The sequence below is a fragment of the Macaca thibetana genome, chromosome X (genome assembly GCF_024542745.1).
Source record: "Macaca thibetana thibetana isolate TM-01 chromosome X, ASM2454274v1, whole genome shotgun sequence".
NCBI classification, from domain to species: Eukaryota; Metazoa; Chordata; class Mammalia; order Primates; family Cercopithecidae; genus Macaca; species Macaca thibetana.
Window position 1 is genome coordinate 134585984 of NC_065598.1, and position 24118 is coordinate 134610101.

Below are 24118 nucleotides of genomic sequence, written 5' to 3' on the forward strand. Positions count from 1 at the left end.
TCATGACCCTGTGCTTGAGTCCTTTAAGCAACCTACAAAGGACTTTGGTTATTAGAAAAACTTATTACTTTAATGAGCCATCATTAACTTTTAACTCTGTGTGTACCCTCTCCCACCTATAGGGTTAGAGTACACAGTCAATGTAGCATTTCAGTTCAAGTTATTAAGCCAATGAAGACAGAACTGTTACACTTAAAATTTCCAAAAGAATTATGGAAGTTTCATTCAATCCAAACGATATTTGCTTCCTGCTTGGGTTCTCTCCTACCTAAACAGTATATTTGGCAGAACCATCTTTACAATCAGTACTGTATAAAGTCAAAGACATAAGGGTAGAATGATAAGACTAAAAAGTCAATATTTGAACTGATAAACAGAAGTGTAGCCATGTTGTAAAGTAGTAAAGTGTGGTCTCTGGCACACAGTAGGCATTCATTAAATATGTGGTTAATGAATGACTTAAATGACCACATGGAATGTGATCTGTAGCCATTACAAAGCCCAGACATATCAACTAAAACATCTGAGCCAAAGGTAAACTACAAAAGAACATGCAGACTCATAGCATGTCATTCTTTCAAAGCATTTTTCACTCACCAAAGGTTAATGTTCCTTTCAGTGAGCTTTATAGGCAGTGCTGAAGCAATGAAAATGAAAGCCATTGCTGTGATATTTCTGCTTTTAGAGACTGTATAACAAAGATACAGATAAAGCAGAACATTTGATTAGCTATCTATGTGCCCCAGCTGGAGATCATCACAGGCTTTGCAAACACACCTACCATTGACCCTCAGCATCCCCATGGAGAAGCTGAATGACATCTCCATGTCTAATCAGGATGTCTTCTGAGCCTCTCTTCCTGCAGTCTGCTAGGCTCTATATTTGCCTGGAGACTGTAAAGTTGTTTTTAAAAATTATGGTACAAACTTGATTGCAAAACCACTTGCATAACTGCCTGCTCTGCGACATGAAGAATTTACTCTTTACTTCACTGGTAAATGTGGTAGCTGCAGAAGCTTTGCAGGAACAGATGGACGTGAAGCAGTATGTGATGGGGGACAAAAAAAGGCAGAATAAGTTTATTTAATCTGAAGAATCAATTTTTATTTGAAAAAAAAGAATTACAACATGAAATATAGGGAAAATAGCAGAGCACAACTAATTTAAGTTACGTTAATTATAAGCAGAAATCCAGAAAAAAACAAGTGTGAAAATAATAATTTTTAAATAGGGCTTTTGTAAACTACTCTTATGAAAATTTTATCTGGGCACATACAGACAGTAGCCCTGAACAAAATTTACTCATGCCCCAAAAAGAATTTCTGGGCTTTGTATTGTTTTACACAGGTTAAAATAATGGGCACAAAAGCTGTGGTTTCAACAAAAGCATATTAAATCATAATGTTGTGCTTTACTTGACCTTACCCATTTTGCAGCCGTAATTTTAACTTAATTCATTAATAAACTAAATAATCCAAGGCACACCGATTGCATTTGGTTACAAAGTAGAGAAGAAATAATTTTCAAGTCCAAAAGTATTCTGAGATGAGAATCTTTCAAGCACAATATCTGACACATTAGATACATGATTTTTAAAAGACAGCGTACCATAATTAAAAGCCTTATTAAATGAAAGAAAAGAAGTATGTGCTGTGGTTTCTTGGTGTGTCCATTAACCTGAAAACAACATCTGCATCATTTGAGCTGAATGTCTTTTGCGCAGTATTTTTCCAAATGAGCTGAGAAGCAGGCAGGAAAGAGCTACTTGCCATTTGACATAGTAGCTTCATCAATATAGGAGAGCCATTTCCGACATGGGTCTCTACAAGGGAAGCAGCACCCATTATTGCTCAGTTTACAACTTGATCAAGTGAGGCCAAAAGAGCAGGCCATTCCAGCTTCTTTTTTTGGCAGGGAAGAAGGGTATATGGAATACATTGTGTTGCGCTTTTGTATGTTTTCCTTAGGAATTATTGGACAAAGAGAGAGAAACTAATAGGTTTTTCTACATTCCCATCCTCTGTGATTAAAGCATTCTTCAATTTTGCGTATTTACTTTATCTTATGATACCATAGCTAGAAAAAAAATGCTGAAAGCTGAGTTCTTTACAATGCCTTCATAGATCATCTACAGCAAACGGTTAAACACAAACCGGTTTCCTCTGACTTTTTGCTCGCATTTAAAAACTACTTCTATACATTCCATACTCTGCCAACAATAATGAAAGAAATTAAACTTCTTTTTATTATTAGTCTAAGCCTGAGATTCCCAAAGTGTGGGAGACAGACTGTTGTGGGTTCCTGAGACCCTTTCAAGGGGTCTGCAAGGTCAACATACATTAAGACACTATTTGCCTTTTTCATTTCTTTGGGGTTCTCAAGTTTTAAGGATGTAAAGGCTTCCTTCATTAAAAAGTTTGAGAACTGCAGGTATAGACAATTAACTCTGGACAAATACCGTCTCAGCTCTAAGCCTCAGTTTCCTCCTCTGTAAATTGAAGGTAATAATGCCTGCTCTTTTTCATACTAATACTATGAATATTAATTGAGAAATCATTTGGCAAACTGTAAACTATCAGACAAATATGTATTATGGTCATCGTATTATTAGGAGAAACAATATCTACTTTTTTAAAGACCGCATTTCAGAGTCAATGCTATACAGCTTTGTGATTATCCATGCCATTACCCTCTTTTTTTTTTGAGACAGAGTTTCACTCTTTTTGCCCAGGCTGGAGTGCAATGGCGCGATCTCAGCTCACTGCAACCTGCACCTCCTGGGTTCAAGTGATTCTCCTGGCTCAGTCTCTTGAATAGCTGGGACTACAGGCATGCGCCACCACAGCCGCCTAATTTTGTATTTTTAGTAGAGACGAGGTTTACCCTCTTACACTAACAGTAGAACTGCCATATGTAATTGATTCCTCTGAAGGGCACCAAGGAGCACTCTACCTCCAAGCATCACTCCTACCCTCCAAGCTGGTGACTTTAGAAAAGTAGGGATTTACCCCCAAACAGTCCTACCTCCTCTTTAATAACCCACTAGTATCCTACCAACTTGCAAACTATTCCTTCTATAAACACTTTGACCCTAAAGCAACCTCCTTTAATTTTACAGGGTGCTCCCTTGTTCTAATATGCTGAGATTTTATATCATTTGTACATTTTTGAGAACACACTAAAATATATCCCAAGATGTTATTAAATAGTTTTTAACGTATAATGCTAATTTCATTTATTTTCTAATCTGGAATCCAAACTGGTTTTTAAAGTATATTTGAAGTTCCTTTGTTCTCTGATTTTATTTCACATGTCTGGATGGAAAACACAGTGGTGAAGCTCTACTAAAGATAAAACTGGGCAATGTATAGAGATTTGGAAAGATTGACTATTTCATCAACTTCAGTAGAAGTTCTATGTATAGGTCAAACAGGTTCTACTCAAAGAGAGAAGTGCTTCCTGATGTTCATAATAAGATTTATTTCAACTATTTTGGCAATGGCACACTCCTAATGGCCTCAAGGATGCTGACAAAAGATTGCCCCTATGTGCTCCACCTATGTTTCATTAGTAAAACTGCCTCAATAATTTTAATTTAATATATTATTACTAACCATGAGGGGCCTATTTTCTTCTTCATTTTCATCATAAGTAGGGTAGAAATAGTTGCTTGACCATTCCTCAGGTTCTTCAGAGATTTCTGCAGATTGTGACGCCTCAGTCCAAACTATAAGAAAAGTGTGGAATGTGGCAGTTACTTGATGGTGCTAATTTACCACAAGGTGAGAAATAAAACTAGCTATAATGCTTTAAAAAGTTGAATTTTAAAAAATGGATTAATCAATCTAATGTAAGCAGCAAATTAACAGATCTCATCCTGGCCACATTAAACTATTCATGCAATCTTGGAAAAGTCATTGTCACTTTTTTCTAACTTGGTTTCCTCACCTGCCAAATGAAGGTATTAGTACTTTGGTCTCTCCTTACTTCTTTGGGGGCCACAACATAGATGACCTGAGGGAAGTGACCTTTAATTGGATAACTGGAAACTCAACAACACTATCATTACCTTTTTCTCCTCAACCAGTAGAGAAATCTTCCATATTAAGGATCGTCATATTAAAGTGTTGAGTATCAGGCACACTGTTAGGCATTTCTCCAAAGAAGTCTATGCTATTGATCCTAGAGTTGCTTAGGTGATCCTCCTGTATGCTTCTACAGCACTTTGTACTTCCCTGCTGTAACACTCACCAAATTTACTTTTAATTGCTTAACTATCTTTCTATTCTCCTAGCTTCATGAGTATGGCAGCTGAGTGTATCCTAATTAGACTATATGCCTAGCACTTTGTATAACTCCTGGAATGCAGATCGTGTTATGTCAATATTTGTTGAATTAAATAAAGTATTCAAAATCACTTCAAATAAAACCATTCACAGAGGAAGAATAAATATTCCAGCTGTTAATGACTCTTCTCTATTCATTAAACCAAGGGTAAGTGAAATGCGCATTCCTTGAAGCCAGTATATATGTTTTATTCATCACTATTATCCTTTATAGCAGGGGTTCCCAAACTTGAACACGCATCAGAATCACAGAGAGAGCGCCTGTTGAAACTCAAGTGGCTAGGCCTTGCTCCCAGAGTTTCTGATCCAGAAGGTCTGAATAGAGCAAGAGAATTTGTCTTCTGTAAAAGTTTTCAGGTGATGCTGATGCTACTGGCCCAGGGACCACACCTTGACAACCAATACTCTCTAGTGCCCATCAGAGTGTCTTGCATATGCAAGACATGAGAGTCTTATAAAAATGGGTTAACTGTATTTTGTTTATACAAAAATATCAAGTGGGTAGATTTCCAAATTAACAATGAAAGGTAAAAATTTGCACACTCATGAATCTTGTCTTAGGATGACCATGACACATACCTGTATTTGCTTCTGCCTGAACTGATGCAATTGCCCCACAGACCTCCACCACAGTGCTGGTGTGTTCCGATTCAGTTTCCTCAGTACTTATAAAAGCTCCCTGTTGCTTTCTGGAATAGTGATGTATAAAACTAAGTAAGCTTTTGTACAGTCTAAAAGTAAAAAGAAATTTAAAGTGGTATTTCTTCCACTGACATCAAGTGTTAAGAACATGCTGAGAATCCATCCAAACAGCCAATACTCCCTATTTAAATCTGCGTGACAATAGGTTATAATATACAAAAGCTTACATCTCAGATCCAAGCCGGCAGGTTCTCCATCATGTAAGGAGAAAAACTGCTCCCTTCTAGACCCAAAGTAGGTGTATTGTATACAATCCCCATTGCTCTGTGGACTTATAACATTGATGAATCAGGTAAGTTGTATATAAATGAAAATGAAACCTTCAACTGATTCATATTGTTGAGTATGTACCAGCTACTATTAAGTCAATCACTGCATAAAACCTAAAGATGTTACTCCTATAACGTACAAAAAAAGATTGAGTTTTTTGAACTCTGAAAGATAAAGACTTTCTCTGTAACTTTTAAATGGTTCTCCTAAATCTCCACGTGAACCATCACATGTTTCATCTGATTTTAGCTACCTCGGAAAGATGACATGCAGTGAAGGAAAAAACAGTATTTCTAATAAGTCATTCAATGATCCCCAGAGCATGCAGATGCTGCATGGTGAATCTCTGTGCCAGGCCTTCAGAATCAGTGAGAGAATTCTTTCTGCATAGATGCAAACGTTCAGTGAAAACTCCACCTTTTGGAATTTCTAGAGTCAGAATACGATGACTCCATCTCTAAACCCATACCAGTGTGCTGTTACATAAGACTGCCAGCTTCCTTAACAACTCCTGGTTGTGTCCAGGCTCAGTTCCCTCCCAGGATCCATACCTTCTGTCTATGTAGAGAGAGGCCAAATCACCAGCAAGAGGTCTCCATCAAGAGACTGTAAAACTGTGAACCAGTCCTTCATTTGCTCTGTTCCCATATTCTTACAACTCTCTTTTTCCAATCAGATCAAAGATGACCAAAAATACTTTGGGAAAAAAAAGGCTTATGAGCGCAGCCTCCTTTCCTGTCAGCCTACATGTAATTCTTCCAATGATATATTAAAAATAAAGCATTTTCAATCATGTTTAAAAATCAACCCAAGGGATAACTATTAAGAACTATCAGCCTCCAATATAAGGCCGGACCTGAGAAAATGATGTGTTTATGGAATTTGATGAGTTATTGCTAAATTGGTGGATGGTTCTTGTCTGAGATACTTTAATTACATTGTTTCATGTTACATACAGAATACAAAAGATTGCAGGAGTGATATTTCTTAAAGAATAATCACTTACTCATCATTCTGCTGAAGAGAAATCTGAATCTTATCCTGTTCTGTTAATTGATCCTGTTGCTTTCTTTTTTTAACTGAGAAATAAAACAAAGCGTATTATCATTCAGAAGTCATACTTCTTACTTCCTTGAAGGCCAATTACTTTCTCTCTCTCTCTCTCTCACACACACACACACACACACACACACACGCATCCTTGCCATTAGACTTAACCTTCACAGACTTGAAATAATCAGAGGGAAGGCCGGTCTCAAGTTTGAATCTGGAAAGGTCTGAATCATATAATATTTTATTCAAGAAGTTCAACTTTAGCAGTAGAACTGGCTCCCATTCCAACATTACTGAGCAATGATTACTCGAGATACTAAGCAGAATCATCTCATGGAAAGGACTGGGAATTACCACAATCAGTTCACTGTGTTGCTTCTCAACTGCTTCTTAAGCACAAGGGTTCATTTTCTAGTGTAAAGTTCACCTTCAAAATAGTTTAAACAACCCTCTGAATCTCGATCTCCTACTAATTAAATTAACAAATCTTCTCATTGTAATAGTGTAAAGTAAATATCAGCCCCATTCTCGGGAAAAATAATTTAAAAATCTGAGTCAATAAGCTGTTACTATACCTCATGTTCTGAAGAATGCATGCTTGAATTTACCTGTCAAAAGTTCCTGCTGCTTCAACAAAATATTTCTTATTTCTTTTAGCCATGTCATCTTCACATCTACATTAGGAGCCTGAAGATTGAAAAACAAAGGGAGGTGGTACACATTTCCTTTCAAAAAGGATGTACTATAATAAAACAAATGTAATTGTGTACATAAAATATTATCGACTCCCTATAACACCATACTCAAATCTTAACCATCTGATTGTTAAAATTTTTATGAAGCAAATAATTCACTATCAGATTAGATGAGATAATACAATCAGAACCATTTTTGCTGTAATCCCAGGACTTTGGGAGGCCAAGGTGGGCAGATCTCTTGAGCCCAGGAGTTTAAGACCAGCCTGGGCAACATAGGGAAACCCCATCTCTACAAAAAATAATAATAATTAGCCAGGTGTGCTGGCACGTGCCTGTAGTCCCAGCTACTTGGGAGGGCAAGGTGGGAGAATCGCTTGAGCCTGGGAGGCAGAGGTTGAAGTGAGCTGAGATCACACCACTGCACTCCAGCCTGAGCAACAGGGTGAGACACTGTCTCAAAAAAAATCCATTTTGAAATTGCCCTTAAATTATGGTATAATAATGCTTGGATGAAAATGTGAAATATAATTTCACTTATTTTGTCTTTACAGGAGGATTATTTTTAAAATATAATGCTTTGATGTTTAATTTTAGTAAAATAAAACAAGTTCTATTATTTCCGAAAAGGCCATCTATTGCAGAATAACCTTGGTGACTGATGGTAACATGAAAGGCTCCTTAAATATCCTCCCATTACTTACAAGATATTTGTTAAATGATACCAAATATTATATCTTAAACAAACCAAGAAAACGTATTTTCATAGATTGTAGTCAACTAGTAAAGAATTACAACAAACAAAACACACTGAGCATTTTTAACAGATAACAGCACATTGACAAGTCATGATACAAATATTTATTGCAATGACAACATCCTCTTGAAATGTTCTGATTCCTCTTCCCTTCCCTGAAACACATTGGACCCTATACAACTGGCCAGGGCTTTAACCATGTTCTTTAGAAGTAGAAAGCAAGTCTGAACTGTCACATTCCCATGTCTCATAATCAGGTACCCCTAGAACGCTTAGCACAAGAGGAACTCAGAAATATTACAATTCCATAACTTGGAAACTAGATGGGGACAGAGAAGTACCTGCCAAGCTGTCAGCTCTAGTTGATAAGTCTCCTATGTAGTTGTGAAAACTTGAAGCCCTAGAGAACACCACAGGCATATCTCAATGTAGCTACTAGAAAACATTTAAATACATCACAAAGAATATTCAAATGATATTTAACTGACCTACATGAAAGGAGTGGAAATTGTGAAATGTGACCAAAATTATTTTTGTTTATAAATTTGGGCTTTTGTATTTCAATGCAAGTTTTGGTTTCTAGAAGAATTTTAAAATGACCAACCTGGACAATATAAACTTCTTCCTTTTCACCATACCAGATTTCAAACTTGCGGTTATCACCTTTTACATATTCAGTGAATCCAACTTCATCCATCTATAATAAATAAGTCAAAATTTTCATGAGCATTTTATTTCGAATATGAAATTACATTAAATCTACCCTATCATATTCTAAATGAAACAGAATTTCTCTTGGGCAGAAAAATACATGTTATATTAAATGAATATGAAATGATAATTACAATAATAGATGAGAGTATTTAAATGTTTTCATTGAACTATGCACTTTGTAGTTCAGATTGCATGCTTCATTTCAGTGGTTGACACAAATGTTATAAATCTGAACATCCAAGTAGCCCATCTAAGATCTAATTATGTTATAAATTAATAGTACACTATTAAAACAAATTATTAGGTCAAACACAGAAGTAATTAAACATCAATAAATAAAAGCCACTGAAAATTAATTTAAATGGTTATTTAGAATAATCATTTGACAGATCATTTAATCTTACAAATTTTAATTTATTTTGATAGAAGTCTTACAAGTTACAAACATTTAATTTATGGGACAGGAGAGAACCAGCCAGGTACACAAGGATCTCTCTATTTTCCACCAATCTCTTGGCCTTTCTAAAAAAAAACAAATAATATGTCATGGGACATTGTTGTCTTTTTGTACCCAGTGAAACTTCTGTACACAATATCTCTTCCTTACCACAGTTTTTTCTTTTCCTCAACGTGATCGTGCAAGTCATAAACTCTTCCATTTTCTTTCATCGTTTTCTGCTAACAGCTTGGCTAATTGCATTTTGGGCAATCTCATTCCTTTGCACAAACATTCTTTTAGTCCTTTCTGCCTTCCTCTTTTCTTTCAGTTCATACGTAATTATCTAAAGGAGTATCTCACTCTCTGTTCTAGTTATGAGCTCCCCAAATGGCCCTAGTTAGAGCTGATAAGCATTAAAGGTAGTGCCAGGGAGATTGCCATACCAAGGAGAAGAAAAGTACTTATGCTTAGAAATGTAACTTAACATATTAATGAAAGAACCCGTGACATCCACCCTGAATGTAAGTAAGAAGTTATTTTCACAGTGTCCCAAACTATCTTTATATTCTCACTCCACCATTCCAACTAACCTACTTCCGCTCAAATACCACAATTTAAGATGAATAGTGATCTCATATTCAATATTTTTAAAAATTAATTTTGTTTCATTACATGGTTTTATCTTAATAACATGATAAGCCGGAAGGCACACAGGCTTTGAAGTTAGAGAGGTCTGGATTGGAATACATCTCTACTATTCACTTGCTAGCTATATGTCTTGGTGCAAGTTGCTTAACTTTTCTAAACTTCAGTTTCCTCAACTATAAAATGGAAAGAAAATCTATTTCATAGGGTTGATATAAGGACTAAATAGCATGGAGTAAATGCTTAGATTCTATAATGAGCTTTTTAAAGTATGAATTTGAATAGGCCGGGCACGGTGGCTGAAGCCTGTAATCCCAGCACTTTGGGAGGCCGAGACGGGCGGATCACGAGGTCAGGAGATCGAGACCATCCTGGCTAACACGGTGAAACCCCGTCTCTACTAAAAAATACAAAAAACAAGCCGGGCGAGGTGGCGGGCGCCTGTAGTCCCAGCTACTCGGGAGGCTGAGGCAGGAGAATGGCGTAAACCCGGGAGGCGGAGCTTGCAGTGAGCTGAGATCCGGCCACTGCACTCCAGCCTGGGCGACAGAGCTAGACTCCATCTCAAAAAATAAAAAAATAAAAAAAATAAAGTATGAATTTGCTTTCTACTCCTTCCCCTATTTAAATTGCAATTTTTTTGTTATTTTTTATTGCAAACATCTAGTACATCATTATCGATTAAGTGAACTTTTCTGAGTTGCCCTGGAAATCTAACCATTATGTATTGCACATAGTAAGGACTATGTGCAGGTTTGTTAAATTTTTAAAAATCAATGATAATAAACACATGAACTAAGGAATCTGAAGGACTTGAATCTCCCCATCTGGTGAACTTTGACTTTAGATAGGGCCTTTCCTTGTATATAAGTGGCCAACTTAAAATATAACATATAAATCATTAGAAAGTACATGGTCAGGCCATGGGGTTCCAGGTTTGTATGGTGCAGTCAAAACAAGAGTTCATTTAAAGTGAGAGACATAGACAAAGGCAACAACAGACACTGGGGACTACCAGAGGAGGGATGGAGGGGGAGGGACAAGGGTTGGAAAACTAACTCTTGGGGACAATGCTCAGTACCTGGGTGACGGGATATTTGTACCCCAAACCTCAACATCATGCAATACAGCCAGGTAACAAACCTGCAGATGTACCCCCTGAATCTAAAACAAAAGTTACAAAAAAGTGAGAGAGAAGGTTATGATCCTCTCTAAAAAGGGTAAGACTTTGAAAACAATAACCCAAATTGTTAAACAACACATTGACTAGGAATGCTAGCAATTACTTAATGCTGGAATCTCATGATAAGCAGGCAAGCAGAAGTGAGCATAGTGAACCCTAAGAAATATCCTAATTTTCAGTGGTATCACCATTTTCCCAGGAATCCTGGTCTAAAGCCTTGTAGGCATCACTGGCTAATGTTTTTTATTAAGGATATTCGGCATTACTGGGGAACCAAAGAAGAATCAGAAAGATTTTCTTCCTTCAATGTCAGGTATTATTTAATTTTTGTAGCTAGTAAGTCATCAAGCCCATCTGTCTACTTTCTATTGAAATGTTTCTTGCATCTATCCCACCTTCTCTGTTTCCATGGTACTTAACTGCAGTTTCAGTTCTCATGACTTAATCACCTAATATCCCCCTTACTTTAATGTACTCAAGAAACCTTTTGTTGGCATGTCCATCATTGTAACAAATTAAAGGTTAAATAGAAACTTAATATGAAATAGAAATACTGTATTAGGTAGAAATTAGGTCACCTCACAATAAAATGTACATCAAATGGATTTGGGTCAAATATGCCTATGAAGGTAAAGTACCTTCCCAAGGAATAGGTATATAGACAGCAAGAGATTTGAGCCCTCTGTGACATAGATTACAAGTTTTTGGTTCTCAATCAATGTTTGTTAATGACTTAGAAGGCCCTTTGAGATTTGGGGGCTTAGAGGTGGACTGCTAAAATCAAAGGAGCAACTGGATGAAAACAAGAGTTTTAAAGAAGCTGCTGTGGGTTCAGAGTGAAGCAGGGAAAATAGATGATAGGAAGAACTACTTCTTTTTGACCTGACCCTGGGCAGGAACCTTGTTAGAAACAACTAGGGGCTGCTGATCCTATGGGAAGAATCAAAAGCAAGGCCTGCTTATAGGTAGTCTCCTAATACAAACACCTCATGCCTGTCTCAAAACATATTGCCTGTCCACTTTATAACTGCTGCTGAAAATTTTATCAATTGTCAAATATACTGGTGATGAGAACCATGAAAGAACATGCTCATGAAAAGTGACTAATGTGATAGTGGTTGGTGAATTAAGGACAATCATTTTCTCTATGTTTGAAATTTTCTGTGACAAATGTTATATTGGTTTTAGAATTTAAAATTCAAAAGATGAAATTCATTAGATGTAAAAAAACTTCAAATTTGTCAATTATGGGTATCATGTGAATTGGAGGTTCCTCTTCTCTAATGGAGAAACCAGCTGTTAAGTATCATTGGGTTGTCAATAACTTCCCCAAACAAAACTGTTCTCATTTTCATAACAAACTAATGTTAGGAAAAAAATGGGGATTTTAGTTTATAGGAGAGAATAAAGTAATTTTGAAAGATGGAACAGGATAGATATGGAAAGGATTCAGCTATAGGTGGCTTTGAACACCCAGGAAGGGTGGAGTTAGGGAATGGAGGAGGAACATGGAAAGGAAGGTGGGGACATGCTAAATACAAAAGTTATCCATTTTTAAATTGCATTGAGGAAAAGGAGGCAACTCTTTCCTCCCTGTCTTTCCTGCAGCATAAGGCTCCTTTCTAATAAGACCAAGAACTTCACCCAGTGCCACTGGAAAGAGAGTGCTTCTGAGGAGGCCGGGACGCTCCTTATAATCTCAAGCCATGCTCTTCGGGATGCTAGGGGGCCCCCTTGGGGAATACCTAATATTGTAGTGAGAAGAAAGGCAGGAATCAAAGCTATGAATTCCCTCACCTTCACTTCAAGCAGAGAAGTTATGATTCATCTGACCTCTACATAAGACTTAAGATTTTAAAAAAAAAACAACAAAGATGTGCAGCTACAGTATAAAATGTACTATTTGAAACAAACAAAAAAAATGTGCAAACTGGGAGACACACACACACACACACACACACACACACACACACACACACACGAAACAATACTACATTACCCGATACAAATTGTCTTACTTTCCAACAGTGTTTAAAACTGTATGATGGGTATCTATCAGAGCCTTCTCCACTTTCAACACGCCTTTTGCAAAAAACAATGGCTTTTTCATACAAGAAAAGATGTCGCTGCATTGGTTTGAATCTAGCCAAATCCTTCATTTTTGTAGCACCTTTCTTGTGTCCTATCCAAACACTGAATCCACCTTGCATTATCATCTTGCCCAGTTCATTTAAGTTTCCCTAGAATGGAAAATCAAAACCCATTAGTAGAAAGCAAAGCTACATTCAGCTCTCTGACATCAACATGTTAGTGTTTAGCTTGAGCTACTAAAACCCTGAAGAATAATTTATGTTTTTTAAAAACTTAACTTTGTATGTTAAAACATGGCATGCACCACATAAGTACAAAATTACTGTGGGGGTGGGGGACAAAAGAAACTTCCTTTTCTCTGGCTTCATATCATCTGGAGGTATTTCAGCCAGGGTAAGTCTCCCCATCTCTTCTTCAGTCCTGATTGGTGCATGATATATACCAGTTCAAGTTTTCCCACTGGGTGGAGCTAACCTGTTAAAAGGCGACACAAGTGCTAAAGATTTGATTCTTTTCTTTCCTGTCTATTCCTATCTATAGGGGCAAGCAGCAATTATGAAACAATACGTTTTCTTAGCTGACCCAAGCATTCCTTAAGCAGGATCTCCCAGGTCTGGGATTGGGGGAAGACCGTTATGGACAAGGGGGATCTCATAAATCCATTTGACTGCTGATCTGAAGCCAATTCTCCACTTAGCATTATCAGTAGTAATATCAACATTTTGATCTCCATTTATCTGATTCTTTTTTTTTTTTTTTTTTTTTTTTTTTTTTTTTTTTTTTTTGAGACGGAGTCTCGCTCTGTCGCCCAGGCTGGAGTGCAGTGGCCGGATCTCAGCTCACTGCAAGCTCCGCCTCCCGGGTTCACGCCATTCTCCTGCCTCAGCCTCCCGAGTAGCTGGGACTACAGGCGCCCGCCACCTCGCCCGGCTAGTTTTTTGTATTTTTTAGTAGAGACGGGGTTTCACCGTGTTAGCCAGGATAGTCTCGATCTCCTGACCTCGTGATCCACCCGTCTCGGCCTCCCAAAGTGCTGGGATTACAGGCTTGAGCCACCGCGCCCGGCCTTTTTTTATCTGATTCTTATATGTTATTTCTCAATTGGTTCCAAGAGGGGAAAAGGGACGTTGAGATGTTGACCCTCTAAAATTCCAACAATTATTAAAATGTGCTTACAATATAGCCATTTATTGCAATCTGATGCATAGAATCATTAACTGACTTCAGTAAATCCAGCATTGCATCGAGTGCCTCCTTTAACAGAGCAGATCCTTCACAGTCTTTGCTATATTTTAATAGCTCCTGTAATTAGAAATCAGGAATTAATATTAGGCAGATATTAATATCTGATTGAAATGAATAAGTTTTTGGCTAACATGCTTTCAAGCTGGAATCCAAATATAATGTCACATTTTGGAGTAATTCCTTTTACATGCTCTTTGCTGCAGTAATATTTTTAATAACTGTCAAAATAGAGGAAGTAGAATAGTGACTGAATATTATAAAACAAAGGACATTTAATGCTTCTGGAATTGAAGTATAATAGCTATTAAGACACATCAGAGATCAGTTTTTAAAGCCATTACATGTAGGGTTCTTTTGTCCTCTACATACAATAATTTGTTTTAGCCATGATGCACTCATAACGCATATAGCATAGAACATTATGAAAATTCATTTTAAAACAAGTCGTATTGTATTTATATTTAACACAAGATTCTAGTAATCCTTTTGCATTATACCAGGGGAGTGCCATTTACATTTTTCATTAGGAAGGCCCCTATGAAATACAGCCTCAAAACTATAAGAAATATTTGTTTGTTTAGTTCTTCTTATAAATATTTAAAGTTCTTCAGTAAAACATTGTGCGGAAATCAACACAACTTGTATGAAAAATTAAATAGCTAAGACTCCAGATATTCTCAGCCTGATATCTATGTCTATGGCATTTGTAGCCACAGTGAATTGATGGAGCACACTGCAAAATTCTGCTAAATCCAGCCTTCCCAGTCATTGAGCTTACCTATTTCTAGTGCTTTCTAGTAAACTATTTCCTTTTTAATGGCTTTGCCCTATCTGACTCAAAAAGTAAAGAAACAAACAAATGCTTTATATAATTACCTTCAACAATAACTGATATTTAGTGATTCGTTGCACTGGTTTGAGTAAATAGGAATCCAGTCTAAGTCTGTGTTTTAACTTTCTTTGACATTCCTGTCATTAAAAGATAAATATCAATAAAATTAAATTAAGACATGCACCCTGTGAAAATGCCAAGTGTTCATTGATTAAACCTAATGCCCCAATGTTTCTTACATCTCAAAGAAAATTTATTGGAAAAATCACTGTTATAGTACAGAAATTACAAGACACAGTATATCTGAAAAACTACCATAAACACTGTTTCAAGGATTGGAGAGGTAAACAATTTCAACATTTCAAAGATTTAAAAGTGTTCAAATATAAATTCATATTGATGTGGAATGCTTAAAAGGTGTGAAAGCAGGGAATGACTATTGATTAACATGATTAAAACATTCTTTAATATATTCAAGAAAATTCACAAAAGACCAAGCTCTATAAGCCAAGGCTCAGAAAAGAAATTGGTTGTGCTGAATATAAATCAGACTGGATATGAGAACAAAATTGTTAATATCACAAATAAAGCCCTCATCAACTGGTGCTATACTTCAACCAGTAATTGGCCCATTGCCACTATAAATATAAAGGTCATGACATTGAGTTTTGGGAACATTGTAGGGGTCCATAGTCAGGGCAAGATGCAGGTATTTAGGATGAAATGTGCATAGAGAAAGTACAGAACATGAAGGGATTGGGGAAACAATACGCCTGAATAAGAACCATGGCTCTCCTCTGAATATGGGTAAAATCCAACATACAATCTAATTCAAACAAGAGTTAAAGATGGAGGACTGCTATTAGGTTGGTGCAAAAGTGATTGCGGTTTTTGTCATTACTTTCAGTGGCAAAAACTGCAGTAACTTTTGCACCAACTTGATACACGCACTTAACTCTCCTCACTCATGACACCCAACTAAAATGATGGAAAAGTTATCTTACTAGGCAAAATCACAAAGTTATGAAGAAGATGAGAAAGGGGAAAACTTCAGCAAAATTTGGAAACTGGAAACCAAACTTAGAAGTGGTCAACAACTGAGCACACTGGAGAAAAGTGGATTTCAAGTTGGTGGAGGAAAAAGCCAAGGAGCAACTCAATTTACATTATAAACATCTCCTCCCTGCCCTCCACAAAGTCTCATGGATTATAGACACCAAGTACCTCTGAAAGTGGGAGGTAAAGTTGAGGTTCAAGAAAGGATGCTTGTTGAAAGTCTTTTAAAGAAGTAATTAGATAATAACAAATGTTGGTGAGGATATGGAGCAATTAATACCCTCATACACTGCTGTCAGAAATGTAAAATGGTGCAGTAACTTTGGAAAAGAGTCCAGCAGTTTCTCAAAAAAGTTAAATGTAGAGTTACTATATGACCCAGCACTTTTACTCCCAGGTATATAGCCAGGAGGAATGAAAACACATGTCTACAAAAAAACTTGTACAAAAGCATTCTTAGCAGCATTGTTCACAATAATCAAAAGGTAGAAACAAGCCAAATGTGCATCAATCAATGAATGGATAAATAAAATGCTATATATCCATATAATGGAATATTATTCAACCACAAATAGGAATAAAAAACTAATACATGCTACAGCATGGATGAACCACTAAAATATTATGCTAAATGAAAGAAAGAAGTCAAACACAAAAGACCACATATTGTATGATTCCATTTATATGAAATCTCCAGAACAGGTAAATCTATTGAAGACAGCAAGTAGATTAGTGGTTGCCTAGGGCTGCTGAGATTGGGGAAAAAAGGGATGGTAGCTGCTAAAAGGTACTGGTTTCTTTCTAGTGATCAAAAACATTATTAAATTGATTGTGGTGATGGTTGTCAACCTTGTGAATATAGTAAAACCACTGAATTGTATACTTTAAAAGGGTGAACTGATGGCATTTTAATTATATCTCAATACAGCTGTTACAAAAAGAAAATAAATGGCATGAAAAATCTAAATAAAAGCAATAAGACTCTCAGATAACCATACTACTTTGCACAGCTGGGTGCCTTCTCTTCCCTTCCTTTGGCAGAAAAATGGATGTTTATCTAGAAAGAGTAAAACACAGGGCCTGTGGACTAAAGGATACAAAGTTCAACTTAGGGCAGAGTACCATATTGAAAAATATTCAAGCACTCTCCATGTTATATCTCAAACAAGTGACCCTTAGTCTTTTCTCCTAACTTGGCTACTACAACACAAGCATCCAGATCATTATACACAAGGTAGCAATTCAAGGACTCTGACCAGCCTAATAGAAATGCTCCAAAGATACAGGTATGGGGGAATCCCTTCAAGCAAATAGCTTGAGACAAATAACTCAACAATGAGGATCATGGTCAATAAACCCACACAAGCCCTGGAAACTTCCAATGAGATTTTTAGTCTTCACTCCTAATGTAAGTGGATAGACAAGTATCACCAGACATTTGAGGAGAGCATCAAAGATGGGTAATAGGAACCAAACAAAGAGAAATAGAAAGAAAAAAAGCAACATGAAGACAACAGAAGCTGTGCAGGGAGAAGAAAACAATTTTTAAAAGAAAAATCAATTATCATCTTTGTATAGATGAGTGAAGATACTGAATTCATAAAATGAAATCAGAATTTTTTTTTTTTTTTTTTTTTTTTTGAGACGGAGTCTCGCTCTGTCGCCCAGGCTGGAGCGCAGTGGCCGGATCTCAGCTCACTGCAAGCTCCGCCTCCCGGGTTTACGCCATTCTCCTGCCTCAGCCTCCCGAGTAGCTGGGACTACAGGCGCCCGCCACCTCGCCCGGCTAGATTTTTTGTATTTTTTTTAGTAGAGACGGGGTTTCACCATGTTGGCCAGGATGGTCTCGATCTCCTGACCTCGTGATCCGCCCGTCTCAGCCTCCCAAAGTGCTGGGATTACAGGCTTGAACCACCGCGCCCGGCACATAATTCTATTAAAAGAAACATTGAAAAAATAGAAAAAGGATGAGGGCTCTTCAAAATTAAAAACACAATGGCAGAAATGGAAACCTCAATAGAAGGACTAGGAACTAGAGTAAGAAGACAAAGAATAGAAAATAGAAAAGATAAGATAATTAGAGGACCAGTCCAGGATATCTAATATCTGTGCAACAGAAATTCCAAAAAGAGAAAATGGAGAAAATTGGGTGGAGGAAATCAAAGAAAAACTCCAAGTAAATTTGGACAGGAGTTTCCAAATTCAAATTTATCACCCCAAGACTAGCATAATGGATAAAAAACAGTGCCAACATTTGAACACTGAAAATAAAATAAGTTTTCATAAGCTTTCAGAGGACAGAAACTAAGTCACCTGCAAAGGAGCAAAAATTAAAATGGCATCAGATTTCTGAATAGCAACACTGGAAGCTAGAAGACAATTAAGCAATACCTTCAAAATTCTGAGTATAATTATTTCTTACCTAGAATTCTATACACAGCCAAACTAGTAACGAAGTCTTAGGGTAGAATAAAGATATTTGCAGACACATACACTCTCAAAAACTTCTATGTACTGTGTACACTTTCTCAGGAAAACTACTGGAGGATGTGTTCCACTAAATAAGGGAGGTAAACAAGAAAGATAAAGACATGGCACCTAGGAAGGAGGAGAGCCTATGCAACAGACGACAGGTGAGGAGAATTCCAAAAATTATGTTCACCAAGATGCCCAGATGACAGCTGTGCAACAGGCCTAGTGAGTCTAGACAAGCAAGACAGAAAATCCCAGGAGATATTTCTTTAAGAATATGAAATTCAGAGGAAATAGAACGTGTTTAAATGTAATAAGAAGAGATTTTTGTAACTCCCACATCTGGGAGAGGCTGGGGTAGAATAATGATAAGTATCTAGAAAACTGAGTAAAAAGACCATCGCAAGACAAACAGAAGGGAAGGAAAAGCAACCCTATTATACCACATGATTCATCTGAGCAAAGAAATTACATAATCTTAATTTAACACTGTATATCTAACCAAAATTACGATATGACTATAGTGGAGATTTTGAAAGAAAGGAAGTATATTTGTATATGTGGTAGTTGGGTGGGAGGCTGTGAAAGAGAGCTAAGTCTTCATCTTCCATAGGAGAAAGGAGAAAGATAAGCATGTCATTTGGAGCTATGGAGGTAAATACCAAAGGATGTAGCTAAAAGTGCTGAAAGTGTTTGCCTCTGGGAAGTTACAAATGTGTTTGTGTATGTTGGGGGGAGGGTGGATTTGCTCTTTAACCTATATACGTATATGCATATGTAATGTACTTAAAGTAGAAAATGAATTTATGATTAATAAATATCCCAATATCTTCCAGAAAGAGTATATCCAATACTTGAATAATTACTATACCTGGAAAAATGCACATTCTGAATACTTCCTCCAAATTGTTTCTGATCTGGGCTTATTCTGACAATATTTTGCATACATCTGAAAATCATCCTTCTGTGATAAAAAACAAATTCAAATGTATTACTAATTTGTGAATATGACTTTTGCCATCAAGAAAGGCTAAACAAGAGTGTAACCAAGCATCCTAGGAAATGTGGCCTAAAGGGCCTACTGTACTAGCAGCTGGTCAAAAGCCTTCTTTACGTTCCAAGAACAGCATGCCCATTGCATCTGGTGGAAGGACACATAATTATCTAAGTAATATCAGAACTTCCACTTGCCAAGCTTGAGGCTTAGATGGAGCCTTCTCTGTCTGAACTATAGAAACCTACTTTTTTGCATAATGATGAACTAATAGGGTGCCAAGAAATATATTCTGTTATTAGTCTCTTGATTCCCTAGTGAATGAACTTGTATATGACTTCCAAGTTAGAGCCTACAGTCCTAGGTTCATCATTGGGACATTATCATTGTAGCATAATCCATTTAGGCACTTAAGCAATTCTCTCTCCCTGAAATCCTCTTTCTCTGACCCTCATGAATGGGCTACCTTCTACTCATTATTTAACATTTATCTCATGAGTTATCTCTTCTATAAAACCATTGTTTATACCCCCATTCTATGTAAGATGCCCCTCTTCTGGAGTTTCCCAGGACCATTTGTATATTTTGAATCTAATGCAAGTCATCTTCTACACAATTAATAATTTCCCTGTTTTTATACCTAAATAGATTTGGGCTTGGTATCCACATTATCTGGCACAATGCTTGGTGCATAGTAGGTGACCAGTAAATGGTTGTTGAATAAATAAATAATTCATCAATAAACATTTATTAAACCACAACTGGTTATTAAGAACGCTGCTAACCTAATGAGAGATACAACAATATATAGGATATAGACTCTGGATCTAAGGGCTTTCCATTAAGTTTCGGGAAAAATTCATGTATACATGTAAAGGTACACAAGCACAATAAATATAAAGTCTCCAATGAGTAGGACAGACATTACATACTATAGAGTCTAAAGGAAGGATAAACTGCTATTGCTTGAGGAAGTTGGGAAAGAATTTGGTCATAACTTAAATGTGTTTAAAGTTAAAACATCTTAGTCGGGCGTGGTGGCTCACACCTGTAATCCCAGCACTTTGGGAGGCCGAGGCAGGTGGGTCACGAGGTCAGGAGATCAAGACCATCCTGGCTAACATGGTGAAACCCTGTCTCTACCAAAAATACAAAAAATTAGCTGGGCGTGGTGGTGGGCACCTGTAGTCCCAGCTACTTGGGAGGCTGAGGCAGGAGAATGGCGTGAACCCAGGAGGCAGAGGTTGCAGTGAGCCGAGATTGCACCACTGCACTCCAGCCTGGGTGACAAAGCAAGACTCCGTCTCAAAAAAAAAAAAAAAAAAAAAAATTTAAAAATTAAAAAATAAAGTTAGAACATGTTGAGCAAGGTTGATACACAGTTCTTTCTTATCCTTATTCTCTTCTCATTTCATAAACACTTTGTGGGATAAGATATCTATTTTGAAGCTTTCAAAAATCACCTCTATTGAATAAACTCATAAATCAAGACAAAACTAATCTTTCAGGAAGAAGAGAAACTACATAAGCAGAGAAGCATACATGAAAAATATTCTAACAGAAAACTCTAATGAAGGAGAGTATGATCACTAACTTGGAAAGTCAATTGTATTAACCATACTCCGGACACAGAGGAATGGGCCTCCCTAATGCTTTTGTTGAATGAAAAGAACTGACAGCTCTCTGTTTCTATGAAGTTCCTGTGATAGATGCCTTGGTGGCTGGAAGTCAGACTGGATCCAATTCTAAAACTTTACATGTATTTTAATAAGACAAATATTATAAATAATAAGGTGTTTTTTAGGCAAAAAAATTAACCAAGCCCCAGATAGTTTTGTTATGATGATCCCAACTCTTACATCTTCATAGCCAGGATTGTCCCTGGATTACTAGGATTACCCAGGAGTCAGTGTTCAAGAGCTGAGCCACTGAAGCATTTGATACCACAGAATGGAATGGGCATTTTTATGCTCTGGATGTCCCAGTGCTTTCATTTCTGCCGCAAAACTTGGTTTGGTATTAAATACTCACTGGAGTAATGTATCTTCTCCAAAAACATAAAGACATAAAGTACCTATCTCGTCGCCAAATCTGTTCTTATAAGTGCATTGCCAATTTGGTGGTGCATATTTATATATTTAAAAAAATAATTTAACTAACCCTTTCCAGGAAACAAGGTCCCACGCTTTCTGGAGCATGAGCGCAATTTTCCAGGCTGCTCAAGAAAATGCTGTGAAAATTTCAGAGAGAAAAAATTACATGATTTTATGTGAAATATAATAAACTGGTCAAGAGAGCACTTTAAATAGTTTCATAAAAAATAAATATTCAATTCAGCAATTACATACTCATTATGGAATTCATATATTTCTGCCATGTTTCCAAAGAGAACGTCCTTTTTATTTCTCAGGAGAGGTGGCATAAGATCAAACATCTCTGGATTATCCATCTCCGCTCTATAACCCTACCCAAAATAAATACATTCATGCATTTTAAAATATTTACATGCACATTTGGTTGGGCTACTAATGGTGTAGGTACAGCAGAATATTAGGGGATTTGAAGGTGAAGTTGTTTGAATTTTAATTCAATTTTAATTCAATTCAAATCTCCTACCCAAAGTTATCCATGATTTTTTTTTTTTTTGAGAAGGCAGGACAAGGAAAGGAAGTCAAGGTTTTCCAGTCAATAGACAGAATAAAGTAATAGCTCTTTGGCCTTCAGAGTAGCTTGTAGTGTAGGAAACAAGATAGAAACCAAGATAAAAACATAGATTACAGGTCATCAGCTTCTCCTTAAATTGGCAATATGTGTTTAGGTTTTTTCAGACCAAATTCGTATCACGACATTTTTGTCAAATGACTATTTTATCCCATTCTCAGTTTTTTACATCACAATCTCTAAATAGCACCCTGGAAATAACTGTAACAATCGGCTGTATCCTTAAGAGAACATTTTCTCTTCTGTAATAAACTCTAAATCAATCATTTCCATTACTGAGGGAGAGCCTGAATGTGCACGTTTAGCCAACATGCTGCATCCAACAATAAAAGAAATGCCCACTGCTGCCATATGACAACCAGGGAAGGAGATGGAAGTAGAAGATTGTCCCTAAACACCTTCTAATGAATGTAGCAAGGGTTCATTCGGGAAAAGAGAGGGCAAATACAATTTGAATAGCTTACCAACAAAACAGTATACAGTTCTCGAACATAAACTCTCTCAGTCTGTATCAGTTCATTTAGGACGTGGCTGAAATGAAAAGACCATATTTATCAGTTATTTTATTACTGAGATCTATATTGCAATGTTTCAAGTATTATCATCATGAGAAGGTAAAACTAGCTAATGCATAGGAACTATCAATGGTTTTTGTTTTAGCATCAAAATATGAAACTACTTTTATGGTTTCTAGAATAAAAACTATATATATAGTCTTATGGGTGGTTTTTATTCATTATATTTATATTCATTTATATATATATATCTCCTGCTTTTTTCATATATATATATATGCTCAAGGGTTACTATAAGCTTTAAAGAACTTTATTTCTAACTCACTGAGATTAGGAATAAATTTACTAAAAACTCAATAACTATTTTTAAATGTCTGAGGTTTTTATTGTTTTGGGGTAGCATAGTTTATGAATTTTAATACCCTTTTTTCCCTAAAAAATAAGTATTAGCATTTTAGGCACTATTTTTCCCTTTTCCCAGTAATGTTCTGAAATTTTCTAAGGGAGGCAGTAGATTTTTTTTTACCATGTCTCCCAAAGTGTAGGTCATAGTTATATTTCATATATATATATATATAATTTTTTCTTTTTTTTTTTTTTTGAGATGGAATCTCACTCTGTCACCCAGGTTTGAGTGCAGTGGGGTAATCTCAGCTCACTGCAACCTCCACCTCCCGGGTTCAAGAGTTTCTCCTTCCTCAGCCTCCCTAGTAGCTGGGATTACGGGCGCTTGCCACCACACCTGGCTAATTTTTGTATTTTTTGGTATAGACAGGGTTTCACCATGTTTGTCAGGCGGATCTCAAACTCCTGACCTCAAGTGATCTGCCCGCCTGGGCCTCCCAACATGCTGGAACTGCAGGCATGAATAACCACGCCCCACCCATTTCTGTAATAATTTTGTTTATTGTCTCTGGAAAATAAAATATATTTTCTTTTCAATGTGATTTCCAATTGACGTCATATTTAAAACTCATTTCCCTTGTCCCCAGTATAAGTAACCTATTTGATTTTAAATTATACTTTTGACTTTTTTTTCTTTTTCTTTTTGGATATTAAAGCATTTAACATTTGAGAGCTTTATAGTATATGTGTGTGTGTGTGTGCGTGTGTGTGTATATATATATGTATGTATCTCATACACACATATGTGTACCTACAACTTGCCGCAAAATGCTTGCTAATTACAACTCTGTAATATAAAATTAAAAAGTTGAATATTCTTATGTCTAGAATATTAATATACCATTATAACAGTGAACAAAACCATTATTAACATCTATTAAATAACATTGTATAAATCTGTATAATCCTTTGTAATTTTTGATGTACCATTCTATTCATTTTGTATACCGAAATTTGCTAAGAGAATAGATCTTAACTGTTCT

The 24118-nt window shown here is 36.5% G+C and overlaps 1 protein-coding gene across 13 annotated transcripts in view; it reads right to left on the reverse strand.

Moving 5' to 3' along the window:
- Positions 1–1082: 1082 nt before the first annotated feature.
- The window catches only part of MCF2 (MCF.2 cell line derived transforming sequence), a 117350-nt gene continuing 94314 nt past the window's right edge, over positions 1083–24118 (reverse strand). For 6 of the 13 annotated variants that reach the window (XM_050777406.1, XM_050777407.1, XM_050777408.1 and 3 more), the window contains 13 exons: positions 22680–22746; positions 21843–21958; positions 21655–21724; positions 19372–19464; positions 15017–15109; positions 14072–14197; positions 12823–13044; positions 8428–8520; positions 6980–7058; positions 6325–6397; positions 4926–5077; positions 3615–3727; positions 1083–1822 (listed from right to left, as the gene is read on the reverse strand). In XM_050777406.1, coding sequence (XP_050633363.1) covers positions 1790–1822; positions 3615–3727; positions 4926–5077; positions 6325–6397; positions 6980–7058; positions 8428–8520; positions 12823–13044; positions 14072–14197; positions 15017–15109; positions 19372–19464; positions 21655–21724; positions 21843–21958; positions 22680–22746 — 1330 coding nt within the window. In that variant the 3' untranslated portion in view covers positions 1083–1789. The remainder of the gene's footprint in view (positions 1823–3614; positions 3728–4925; positions 5078–6324; positions 6398–6979; positions 7059–8427; positions 8521–12822; positions 13045–14071; positions 14198–15016; positions 15110–19371; positions 19465–21654; positions 21725–21842; positions 21959–22679; positions 22747–24118) is intronic. The other 7 variants (XM_050777409.1, XM_050777416.1, XM_050777415.1 and 4 more) reach the window with 2 other exon arrangements.